This window comes from Scomber japonicus, chromosome 6 (genome assembly GCF_027409825.1).
Source record: "Scomber japonicus isolate fScoJap1 chromosome 6, fScoJap1.pri, whole genome shotgun sequence".
Taxonomy (NCBI): Eukaryota; Metazoa; Chordata; class Actinopteri; order Scombriformes; family Scombridae; genus Scomber; species Scomber japonicus.
The window spans coordinates 4,020,648-4,033,558 of NC_070583.1; the positions used below are offsets into that span (position 1 = coordinate 4,020,648).

The 12,911-nt window shown below is 39.3% G+C and overlaps 1 protein-coding gene across 2 annotated transcripts in view; it reads left to right on the forward strand.

The window, feature by feature from the left end:
* Positions 1-4,896, forward strand: part of myo18ab (myosin XVIIIA b) — a 145,184-nt gene extending 140,288 nt beyond the window's left edge. For both annotated transcript variants that reach the window (XM_053321307.1, XM_053321308.1), the window contains one exon: positions 1,451-4,896. In XM_053321307.1, coding sequence (XP_053177282.1) covers positions 1,451-1,619 — 169 coding nt within the window. In that variant the 3' untranslated portion in view covers positions 1,620-4,896. The remainder of the gene's footprint in view (positions 1-1,450) is intronic.
* Positions 4,897-12,911: the final 8,015 nt, after the last annotated feature.

The window sequence follows — 12,911 nt, forward strand, 5'->3', positions numbered from 1 at the left end:
ATAATGTGACTTTCTTTTTACCGCATTAATGTCAAGGCTTTCGTGACAGACTTGGGCGTGCAGTGAATTTTATCATCACACAGAGAAATGTAGTTGGTGGGAGGGTGCACTCAATGTGGATGTTAACTCAGCCTTTAATTACTCCCATGATGTCACTTGGATTCATCACACTAGAAACATTAAAACAGGAGTCAATTAAGAGAGGCCATAATACATTTTTCCTTCCAGCCCTACAACTGCAGGCATAATTAGACTCTGAGCATTGATTTACACCAAGTAGCAAATTCATTTGAGATGCACAGTTGACAGTAATTAACCCCCAGTTTGCTATATTAAAGCAGTTTGAATGTTAAATAATATTAAAAAGCTGTGCTGGTGTCATGTAGACTGGTAATATAGATTGATTTTTTCCTGTGAGAGAGAGAGAGACAGAGATCATTAGTAATATATTAGTAATATTAGTAATCTATTAGTAATATTTGAGATGTTTGGCATACATTTCGTCACACTGTAACAATAATATGAACAGAGTTTTGCATGTTAGTATGGTACCACACTGCATGAGGTTACTGTGTTCTTGGAGTGCCCACTGGATACTAGAGGACAGGCTATCATCACAACATGGCTTAGACTACAGCTTCTATAATGTGGCACTAGGCAGCTCAACACACTGTTACTCAAACAGACAACAGACAAGACACAAGCAAATGAAGGAGGCCCAGGAAAAAAAACACAAGCATATACAGAAATTATGCAAGTTTAAAGAAAACTTATTTAAAAAAAAACATAGAGAACTTCTTAGAGTTACTACACAGGTTTCTATGGGATATAAGAAACTGATGAACATGCTAGTAGTTAGTAAAAGATGTGGCTGATATAATTATGCATTCAGATTATTAAAACTGCAAGTCAGGGTGTGTCCATCAGTTTTTAGTGTTCCTACTCACTTCTGTTGTGAACAACATGCAACATTTATGTATTTGCTTGTGTTCTCCAGATTTGCAGCGAGTCTCTCCGTGTCATGTTAGCCCTCATCCTGAATCGTCAAATCATATGTTTCAGGCCTGCAGAACCTGGATATTTCAGATACTTGGGGGTTTATAAAAATTGTTCATGAACAGTTGTAAAAATATAAAGTCAAAAGATGATAGACAGTCTTCTTCGTCACAGTTCCACGAGGTCAAAGAACAATCTCAGAAGGTTGCTAACCAAACATAGTCTTCCCATAACCAGTTTTATGAACCCCTGGTTGACTTAAATATCTTGGTTCTTTCTAAATGCAGTGTATGCAGATTCTCAACATGGCAGCAACATTTTCTTCATTTGCTTGTGTTTTGTTCTTCTCATGTTATATTAAGTAGCAGTGCAGTGGGCTCTCTCAGCCACCGTACAGTCCTCTGGTCAGATTGCTTGTACTCACATGAACTTCCCTGATTCTCTCCTGATATAGCCCCCCTGGCAGAAGACGCTACTGCTTCGATAGATCTGATGAAGAGCAAGAGGAAGAAGAGAAAGAGGAGGGCGGGGCGACCCAGGGCTCCTACTACTCCCGATACAAATACAGCAGCAATCTGAAAGACGATGATGGAGAGGAAGGGCCTTATGAGACAGCATCGTAGTCCTGGCTGTGTGCACACACAGCTACGCACCCTCATTCACCTGTGGCAGTTTGTCTTGCATGCAAAGTTGACTGCAGCTGTGGTCAGTTGGACACAACCACACAAATACTCACAACCCTAGAGGAAAACATTGACATTCAAATACTGTTACACTCCTGTCATAGCTTCCCAACAGGCACATCCAAACAGGCTTTGGTCATAGTTTAAAAACTACAGTCTAAATTAGCACTCGTCAGTCTAACCTCACTGCACACACTGCAGCTCCATTTTTAACCAATCCACTCTGCTGGTTGCATGCAAGCTGCAGTTGCTTGGCTTGAGCAGCCATCCTGTTTAACCTCCATCATGGTTGTAACTGAGCCAAAGAACTTGAGGCTGCAATGATAATAGATCCTCTCTTTCTCTCTTTGTCACTCTCTCTCTTTCTCTCTCTCTCTTCTTTACATATAGTACACCATAATAGTATGTTTCACCATAATACAATGTATTGCCAAAAAGCCTTTGTTCCAAGTATGTGTGTACACTGTTCTTGTTATTGCCAATTGATGCTGAATCCTGGGAAAAGTCCCAGTTCTTTTTTTTTCTTCTCTCTTTTTCGGGACAAGTGCCATTTGATTTAAGTGGGCTCCTCTACAGCTGGCTTCTCTGCAGCTGGGCTGTTTCATGAACTTCTGCGGCATACACTGAAGACACTCATCATCATCTGCTCGCTTTTTGTTTTCCTGAAAGTTTTTTTTTCTGCCTTTTGCTGGCAAATTATCTCTTCTTTACAGGGGAAGAGGATTGCATTACTAACTGCTCTGCAATAAAAGCACAGCATTTTTCTCCTTTTGAGTCTTTTGTTTTTGATGTTTGACAGATTTGTTTTGCAGAGGACTGCAGTCAAGCAAAATCATTTCCATGAGGTTTGAGCATATAACACCTCTGTGAAATGTCTTATTTTTATTTTGACTTGATATGATTAAGTACTCACCGGAATTACTTTAGTGATTAAACAACTTTGTGCTTGTCGCTTTTCAGTTTGATGTGCTTCTCCTTTCCAAAGGGAATGTACTTGACAATGGGCACCAGTCATTTGTTGCTTTCTCCCCAAAAACCACTGAGCAGATGGTACCCTCAACCAGCATGTCAAAGGAAAAAGCTGGCGTTACACTATCATTTTCATATTGTCAACATTTCCCATGGAGACCAAAACCAACATTGTGTCTTCTTGACCTTTGAGAACAGTATTACCTTGAGAGGCAGCTGGATTTCCAAGATCAAAAGATCACACTGGAATCCATCTTGTCAGGCTTCAAGTTATATGCTTGTGCCCCGAACCACCAGTGGATCGGACCAATCAGTGTCATGAATCCAGCTGCCTCACAAGGTATGATGGTCATAGATGGTGATGTACAGATGGTTCATCCACCTACCAATTTTTTTTTTTAAGTTTTCCAAAAGCAGTTTCTATGGACAACCTCTCAGATGGCTCTGGCACATCAGGTTAGGAAAAGTAAGAAGTAAGTGTAAGAAAATAATGTAAAGATCCACTCGTAGAATTCTCTGAAGGAAGCTAGATTCGGACAGGTCCAAGCCCATTGGTTCCAAATGAAGTCAATCCTTAAAAACACCCCACAAATATTTAGTTTCATTTTTATAAAGGCTCAGTCATTTCCTAAAACAGCTGCTCATTGTAGGTTTTAGCAAACATTACTCAAACAAGAGGACTATTTTCAGCAGCAGACTAAAGGGATGCTCACATCAAACACAGTGAAGTTCATCCATGTTTCATCTCTTAAATAGGTTATAAATAGGTAATAGTCTGGAAGCTTGGTGATGTAGAGATTACTCACAGGACTAGTTGACCAAACTATTGTTTGCCTGCTAGCGTGTTTGCTGTGCAGCCTTATTAGTGTTTGGTCGCTAACTGGAATTCGGTTTGGTTTGCCAAATATTTTAGTTTGAAAAATGTTGATCAGGATTTTTGACCTATTAGCTACAGTGTGGATCCTTGAGCACAGCAAGGTTATGTTAAAGTGGATACAGCAACACAGCTGTTAGTTTTTCAAAAAATCTAGCTTGAACTAACATGTAGCCTATTCAAATGAATAACCTACTTTCTTTTGAACCCTGGTGTCTCCACAGCTTCACTTCAGAAACAAACAGTTATTGATGAGATAAATCTAACCAGTCGGCAAACAAAATCCAAAAATGCTAGTTTTGCTAGCTAGTACTTTTTATGCCGGTGTTAGCATAAACATACTACATCAGCCTAGTTTACAGATAGAACAACAGGACATGCAGTAGATCAGACCAAGGCATGTCCTGTTGCCTTTTTACATTGAAATTAATTTGAACAGATCATTACAGATTAATTTCATTTCCTCCCACGTCTCACATCTTCTGAATTTAACAGTTTAGTTCACCAACTTGATTTGAATTCCACAAACACCTCTGCTAATCACAGCATTTCCAATGAAATGAATGAAATCCTTTTCACAGGATTTATGTTTTCATGGGATTTGTTGACAATAAGAAAAAAGTATACTATCACCAGCCTTAGTCTTTAAAGCCTCTCTGGGTACTTCAACTGTAACTGCATTAACTGGACACACTACAGCCTGTTTAACTAAAACTGTGAAATCCTGTCCGGTGTCTCTTGAGGCCTGTTTGTCTGTCAGGTTGTCTTTTATTCTAAACCCTGTAAACAGCAAGGAAACAGAAACCTGCATTGTCAAGGTTGCTTAAGTGTTACATCGCACCCTTTGGTCGAAGTTGCATTAAGATATTTGAAAGCCATTTAAAGTCCAGAAGAACTTGACATGGCTATTTGGAGCTGAAAAATGTTGTGGATGTCCTTCATTGTGGGAGACGTTGGGTGTGATTGTATTATACATGCTTTTTGTAGACTCATGTTTTCATTTTTATTCTCTATGCAGTCAACACAAGTGTGGAAATGTGTTTTTTGACCTTATTGGCCCTGATAAAAGTGTCTGGCTTCATAAGACAAAACTAAAGAGCAGACTGCACACAGTATTTATATATAAATATGTGTATGATTAATGCTAGCTTTGAAAATAGTTCATGTTTATTTTCATTATTGAACAAATTGACCACTTGTTATAAATTTTGCATTACAGTTTAATATATTGTAAATAAATGATGGTGATTGTTTTAGAATGTCTTTGAGGACTGGATTTGTGTCTCTGAGTTGAAGTGTGTTGCTGCTGTGTGTCTTCTCTTCACATCTCTCCATTCACTCTGCAATATAGACTTTTGATGTTCTTTTGTTCTTAGACTTCCAGAGAGCATACAGATGAAACAAAGGTGTTATTTTTCTAAAGCACACACTTTTCATCTGCTTTGAGAAGTGTCGACAGTGGCGTTGACCCTGAGAATTCTTAAAAAGGACATGAAACGCTGATTTAGTTTTTCTTTTGTTTCATGCATGTGTAATATCAGGGAAAATAGGTCCTCTGTGTCAGAGCCAAAACTCTTTCTAAAACTAATACCAGTAATTAGCTCTGCACATATCGGCACGTTTAGCTGGAGGCAGCAGGAAATCCAGTTCAGATGATGATGAAGATGATCCAAAGTGTCAGAGCGATAAATGCAGACTTTCATTTCAAAAGCATCCATAAAAACTGAACTTAAACAAACGGAGCCTGGTATGTTTCCTGTGTTAAATCCACAGATGATTTACAGTACCTGCTCATCAGCTGAGCAATTGAGGTGTTTGACAGGTCATGAACTCATATTGTTATACACCCTAAACAATTACATTTATCTTTAAAGCAACTATAAACAGTCTTCACTGTCAGTGTGTAGTGTGTTTGACTCGTAATGATGAACCTACATAGAATTATATGTATGGAGCTTTATAGTAAGTTTCAGCTCAGTGTTTAGCTGGCCAGCTGTAACTTGACTGTTTTGGTTCACTCAGTGCTCTTATAGTGTTGTTCTCTGAGAAAAAGCTCTTAAAAGCCACTGTTCACTACCTGCTCAGCACCAAATGGCAAACACACACAGTTAGCTGTAGACTAGCTGGTGAACATAGTGGAGCAGCTAAATATATATTTCCCTCAGGAGTTGATAGAGAGTAAAAACAGAGCTAAAAGAGAGTGAATTTTGAACTTTGGACAGAAACACAACTCCAAATGAATGATAATGTTGCTCCATTACGACTGTTTGCAGACAAGTTCAACATATTAAGTTAAAGGTGATGATATCTCAATAATGTGTTCACTATTTGTTTCTGCTGTCCAAAAAATGACCAAAATGTGTTATTGATATTGTGGTGATACACAGTGCATTTGGTACTTTCCAGCAGCTACACACTACAGACAGCACATCATCAACATGTTTACTCTGCCAAGTCTAATATCACTTTTAAGTTAGTCCTTGCAGTTGAAATTCTCCTGGTTGTATCAATGTCATCATTTAGCTCAAAGACAAGATTTTCTATCCTCATCACCCATTAAAATGACATTTTACAGCCAACATGAATGCTTCTTCACTATGCTTTAAAGGACAAGTCTCATGAATTTCTACATTTTCCTTTCTGTCAACAAATCTCATGTCAGGATCCAAACTAACAATGAACTGATGTAAGCGGTGGTTGGTGTGTTGTGTGTGTGTGTTGTTAGTGTTGTGTGACATGCAGCAGAGGCAGAGACTCTGACTGGATAACTTAGGAGGCAACCTCCATTTATTCCACTGATGACAGAACGAACAACAAAAATCATCCAGTCAAGCAATCAACACACAAGCCTCTCTCCCCTCTCTCCCCTCTCTCCTCTCTCCTCTCTCCCCTCTCTCCCCTCTCTCCTCTCTCCCCTCTCCCCTCTCTCCCCTGTCCTCTCTCCTCTCTCCCCTCTCTCCTCTCTCCCCTCTCCCCTCTCCCCTCTCTCCCCTCTCTCCTCTCTCCTCTCTCCCCTCTCTCCCCTCTCTCCTCTCTCCCCTCTCCCCTCTCTCCCCTGTCCTCTCTCCTCTCTCCCCTCTCTCATGGACAGTGGGTCATGCAGAAATGAGTGTCGGGGTACAAACAAAAACATGTACACCTTCCACTTGACTGGAGGAGTAACATCAGTTTTGCAAACATTTTGTGTAATTATATAATAACTAATAATATTTAACTAAAATACTACATAATTAACTATGTTACACTGATCTACTAGCGAAAGTATTGTGTGTGATGTATCTTATTCCTCCGTTGTTGTTAAAAACATGTCAGTGAGAATAGTGCTACATATCACAAACTCTGAACTCTAATGAAGTTCTTTGAGAAACTACCGATTACGCAGATTAAAAAAATAGAACTAATTCAGGTGAAAATAAGTCTTTCCAAAATAATGCTAACCCCACATCTTTGTTACATTTTCATATTATACTCTTCAACAACCAGACACATGCCATTGCTCAGAAAAAGAGCCTGATATGTATTCTATCTGAAGTCTAATTGGAGTGAAGCATGGTCAGCTGATTGCACAGAACAGATCAAGTTCTGCACTCTTACACACATCACACTGCTTAGTTTAACTCCACAAGCAGGAGGATCAGTAAGGCGATTTTTATAGCTTATTACTAAATATGTCATTGGAGTTTCTTCTGGTCCTATAAAACTAAAAGTTGTTTATTTTAATACATTACAAAAGCTGCTGCTTTGTTGTAGACAGAGCGAGGCCTGGTGTCAATACTAAAATACATTCCATCATACATTTGTCTTTCTATGTAAAAATATATCACAAATGAATTAAAGGGCACGATGAAGAGCAGATATCATTTAAAAACAATGTTCACATTTGAAGATGATTCACTTCCATCCTCAGAAATGTCAAACGTGACTGTGTGTCCTCCCAGTTCATGAAGATCATGTGCTTAATGTGAACACTCAGTGTGTGTGTGTGTGTGTGTGTGTGTGTGTGTGTGTGTGTGTGTGTGTGTGTGAGAGAGAGAGAGAGAGAGAGAGAGAGAGAGAGAGAGAGAGAGAGTGCAGACTTTCATTAAGTGGTCAAAGTGTCCTTGAAGGATGTCAGAGGGAGAACTAAGATGTAATCTTTCATCTTTCTTCAGTGATCAATATTCAATCTAATATTTTGATATGTGTGTGCTCATCATTTTGTCCTTCATTCAACTTCTGACTTCAGAGAGCAAACAAACTCATTGCTGTGGTTTCATGACACTTCAGTCATATTCTCAATATATAACATCATGTGCATGACATCACTGATTAAATAAAATGTTGTGCCCTTTAAGCTGTATTTATGTTTCACAGCAGCACCTCATTAAGATTTACATACAGTTTTATTATATCTGCACAAAGTCTGGATTGAATCTGCTTCAACAACACATCCTGCATAAAGGAGCTACTTCTGTTTGACCTCACATGGAATATTTGCAATATAGATAAAATGTACCTGGTTTATGTGAGACATATAACATATATGCGAGATATATGTCATGATATATAAGAGTCTGGGAGTAGAGATAATATTATAAGTGTGTGTGTGTGTGTGTGTGTGTGTGTGTGTGTGTGTGTGTGTGTATGTGCGCATGTTTGAATGTTTGGATCAAGTGTTTAGTGAGGTTGGAGCATTTGTGACAGAAAGAAAGAAAAAAACAGTTTTAATGTTATAGTGATAATAAATACATGATGTAACAGCGTTATCGTTATAATAATAATGTAAAAATACCATAATATAATAACATTACCATTATCATGGTAACATACCAATTCAGTGTTATATAATAGTAATTACAATTTTGACCTAAATCAGTAATACCATCATTATCATCATTATATACAATCTAATGTGATGTAACCATTATAATAATTAGCATCACATTCATACAGCAATGAGGAGTGAGGTCAGACCAAGGCAGCAGAAAAGCAGGTGAGCAGCAGCTTTCATTAAAGACTGTGTTGTTTGCTCCAATATCTACTGAATTTTTGGACTTCCACTTTAAAAGGATTGTTTTCTTGGCGACAGAGAAATGAGCAAGCTGTTCTTATATTTGTTTGCTATGTTGATTTCTGAAGCGTATAGCAGACAGAGGGGGTGTTGGGGGTGGAGGGATTCTGCAGCCCACCATGGTGGTTACACAGTCCCAAAAAGAGTGAACCAGTTGGCAGGCCCAGAGTGCATGAAAATAATTATCTATTGTGCCTATTGTGTTTGCCAGTCCCATTTTCTACACTTTCTATTGAGTAATATGTATTCTGTGGACAGTTAAATATTGGAGTGTAGGTCTGTGTTGGGCATCATAGCAAAAATATTGTATTTATTTCTATTCAGAAGTCATTTCAGGGAGAGATGGATAGATCAGTACTCCAGATAGCTGCTGGGACTGCATTATATTTGTAGAGTTTTGAGTTTAGTTTATTTAAATGTACATTTAAATTAAATTGAATGATATCATTAATTAGAGAGCTGTAAATTATGTTAATTTATGTTTTGATTATGGATTTGCGTTGTAGGTGTTCTAGAAACTCCATGCTTCTGTATGCTTTGAAGTCAATTGATTGAACTGATTGTTGTGGAAAAGATGGTGAAGGTGTTGTGGAGTAGTAGTGGTAGAAGAGTATATTCTACTGTAGTAGAGTATTTACTTGGTGTTGGAGTAGAATAGTCAGAATTGTGGCAGTTCCAGTATTCTTAAAGCATCGATACGGTTTGATGGGTAAATTGTGGAAATGTAAATCTGAGAATAAGGTGTTTTTGCAAATCTAGTTGTTCTTTGAGATATTACAGTTGGTTTGATGGATCTATTTAACAAAGAAAGTAAAAGAATACGTTTGGAGCGTCTTGAGGTTAGCTTTTTTTTTAGGAATGTGTATTGAAACAGCCGATAGATAAGACCATTTATCTGGTAGTGTGACAACCACTGAAAAGCAATGAAAAGAAGGAGGAAATGTGGGGAATATTTACATTTTTAAGTTGATTTAAGTTCATCCTATGAGGAAGATAAGTAGATTCATTCAGTGCCGGAGGTAATCTTCTACTGTTCTTAACAATGATGTGTAGTTAAGATGAAACAACCTGGGGAAATGTCAGTACCCAAGTACCTAATGTTATGTAAATGTTCTGCAGAGTCCCAGGCTTCTTCTGAAAGTGGGAGTATAGTAGATTAGTTCCACTTTATTGTGTTATTTGAGATTTTAGAGATAGCATTAATGAGCTAGTGAAGGTAAGGGGTTCTGTAAGTACAATACAATATCATCTGCATATAGGTTGATTCTTATGTTGGAGGTTTGTGACTGTAGTGGTGCTGTTATGACGTATGGCTGCAGCTAGTGGCTCTATAATGATAGTGAATAATGAAGCAGAGAATGGATGTGATTGTATTTGTGGTGACCCAGATAGCAAAATTCTTTTGGCCCATATCTGGCCCACACCTGACATGTTCATCTGGCCCACATACAGCATGGAATGATGGCACTTGGGCGGTCCGCTCATGTTTGCCAAAAGTGGGCCATAACCAAGCCATCACAATGCCAGATGTCAACCAAAAACACACCAAATAAACCAGTTCGGCCAAGACTGGCCCAAATATGTTTCAACAAAGGTGGGCCAAGTATGTTTCCTTATATGTGGGCCTCTTTAGGCTCACATCCGGATTAGTCATTGCCATACTTGCCATATTTCGGCCAAAGATGGGCCATATTCGTTTTGTGATATTTGGCCCAAATGTATGGGCCAGTTTAGGTTCACGTCTGTTTTGTCCGGGCCAGAAGAATGCCTACAGTGCCGGATCATTGCCTCAAGTGGCCCACATTCGCATGCTATCTGGGGACTGTGGCTTTGGGTGAGGTAACCTACAGATGAGCAACTCCCCCAAACCAAATTTGTGTAGTGAGTTTGATAAGAAAGCCCAGTTGATTCATTTTGTTAATGAGATCAAATAGTCGTCATAGATTATATGAAGCTTGTCTTTTCTTGATAAAAAACCTGTCTGATCAGAGTGTATTAAAGTGGAAATAATTGTTTTTAACCTGATGACTTGGGCCTTTCTTTTGAGTCAGTGTTTATTAATGACAGGGCAGTAGCTGACTTATTAGACTCAGGAAAACGTTTATGTCCTCCAAGAGGCTTTTTTTTAGTCAACACAGAGACACTTTAAAAACAACTAAACAGACAAACAAACCAAATCAACCATAGCTGCATCACAGTGTCATCACAGTTCAAGCAGAAATTTAAAATAGTACATTGTACTCCAAACTCTACCTGGCTACCTCAGCTTGTTTAATTGAGTTATAGCCGTGAGAACAAATGAGTTTTGGGCTCTATTGGTTCTGATGTTGGGGTATCTGTACCTCCTAACAGAACGGAGAGGCTGAAACTCCACAGAGATTTGGATGGGATGAATGCCCAGAGACCCTGCCTGTTTTGTCAATCAGCTAAGATCTTCATTTATATGAGAAGGAAATGTGTGCTGTATTTTGTATTTCTGATGTTAGTCTGTAAAGTAGTGGAGATATCATCCACCAGAAGTGTTGATGGAATTCAGCAGGGAAGCCATCAGGTCTGGTTGATTCATTATTTGACATCTAGAGGAGGGCTTTGTAGAGTTCATCTAAAATCAAAGGTGTGTCTAGGGTGTCTGCCTCTTGCTTAGATAATTGGGGTAAGTCCAGGTTGAATCTCTGATGGGTCAGGGTCTGTGCTCCAAGAATATAAATATCTGTAAAATATCTCAATTTGTTTTTTTTAGTTCTTGTGGATTTTGCCTGTAGAATTGTTCATGGCTGGCACTTTTCTTTTTTGCATTCTAACTGATTAACTAAATATTTGACTCATCACTGTTTTTTTTTTTGGTGGGGGGTGGGGGGGGGGGGGGGGGGGGTTGGTAATTTTGTCTAACTGGAAGTTGACGTTTTGTATCTCTTTTAGTTTCATTTAGGAAATGAAAGGATTGTTTGACTACATGTGTGTAAATAGTTTTATCTTCTCTTTCAGATTTTTTCCTCGTTCCTGTTTCTTCTTTGTTGAGTATGATATTATTGTTACTCACACCGCTTTCTCTTCACGGGTCAAATGTTTTGCTCTTCATGTGCAGCTCCCTGCTTGCAGTGCACTTCCTCTGACAAGCAAATGCCAGCAGGAAGCAACCAGAGGCGAGGTCAGATCATCTGTGGAGCTGGTAAGTGATAGTGAATTCTCTCTTGCTGTGGCTCTTCTATAGGGAAACATCCCCAAACAGCAGGCAGGCAGCTGCTCAGCTTCACCTCTCATACAGCATCAGCCTGCTGGCTCAGGATGTCAAAAGTTGCTGTGCTGCCTCAGCACTTCCAGGATGAGGAAATGGCAATTTCAAGCAACTCTCTCGGGTGTTAATACCTTATATTTCACTTCAGTCTTGAATGAAATGAAAAAACAACCTAACCCTTTAAACAGCACACACAGCATCTCTCTGTTTGAATTAGTTTAAAAATGAAACATAAATGATTCTAATCTCCGATCCCATTCCTCGTCTTCCTGTGGCCTGTTTTCTCTTTCTGACCATCAGAGGATTACTGTCTGCAACCTTTGTACCTTCTTAATCAAAACTACTTGAAGCCATTCAGTATTCATGAGCTGAATGATGGAAATTGGCCTTTCAGTTACTGTAGCACATCTGTGCTGGCAGAGAGTGAGCGGGGGGGGGGGGGCAATGGTGGGAAGGCGAGCCTACCTTTTCCCCAGAGAGAGGCAGTGACAAGAAGATGCAGTAAAAACATGCAATGCCTTCGATGTTTTCTCCTGGCTGCCTCGCCACAGAGCTCATTACCCTTCCAAATGTGGCTGCTGTTTCCTTCTCTCCCTCAGGCTCCTTGGCTGACAGTCCATCTTGTTTTTTGGCTGACTTGCAGTCGCCGCCTCTGACCTTGTGTCAAGCAAACGGATGACAGCCTCTCTGAACTGTCATCTGCTTTGGAGGGTGAGCCGCTCACTAGTGGGACGAGACCATGGGAAAACAACCTGGTCTGCTGCAGGGCCGCTGCTAGGAGGGCAACTCTTACATGATTTAAGGGGACCAAAACTACTCCAGCTTCCTACCAGGGGCCAGAGGTTGAACATTGTTTACCTGATGTTGCTGGTTATTGAGCATTTCTAGTCACCAGTGAACCATTTAGTGGCAGATCTATGACTTTTATGACAAAGTTATATTTTGAAAAAGTCAGTAGCCTATGACGTTATAACACATCATTTATTGATTCATTGATTGGTTTCTAAAACACCAGAAAACTATAAAATATCTCCCAGAGCCCAAGTGAACTAATTCAAATAAAGTGTTTTATTGTCAGACCAAGAACATGATATTCAGCTACAT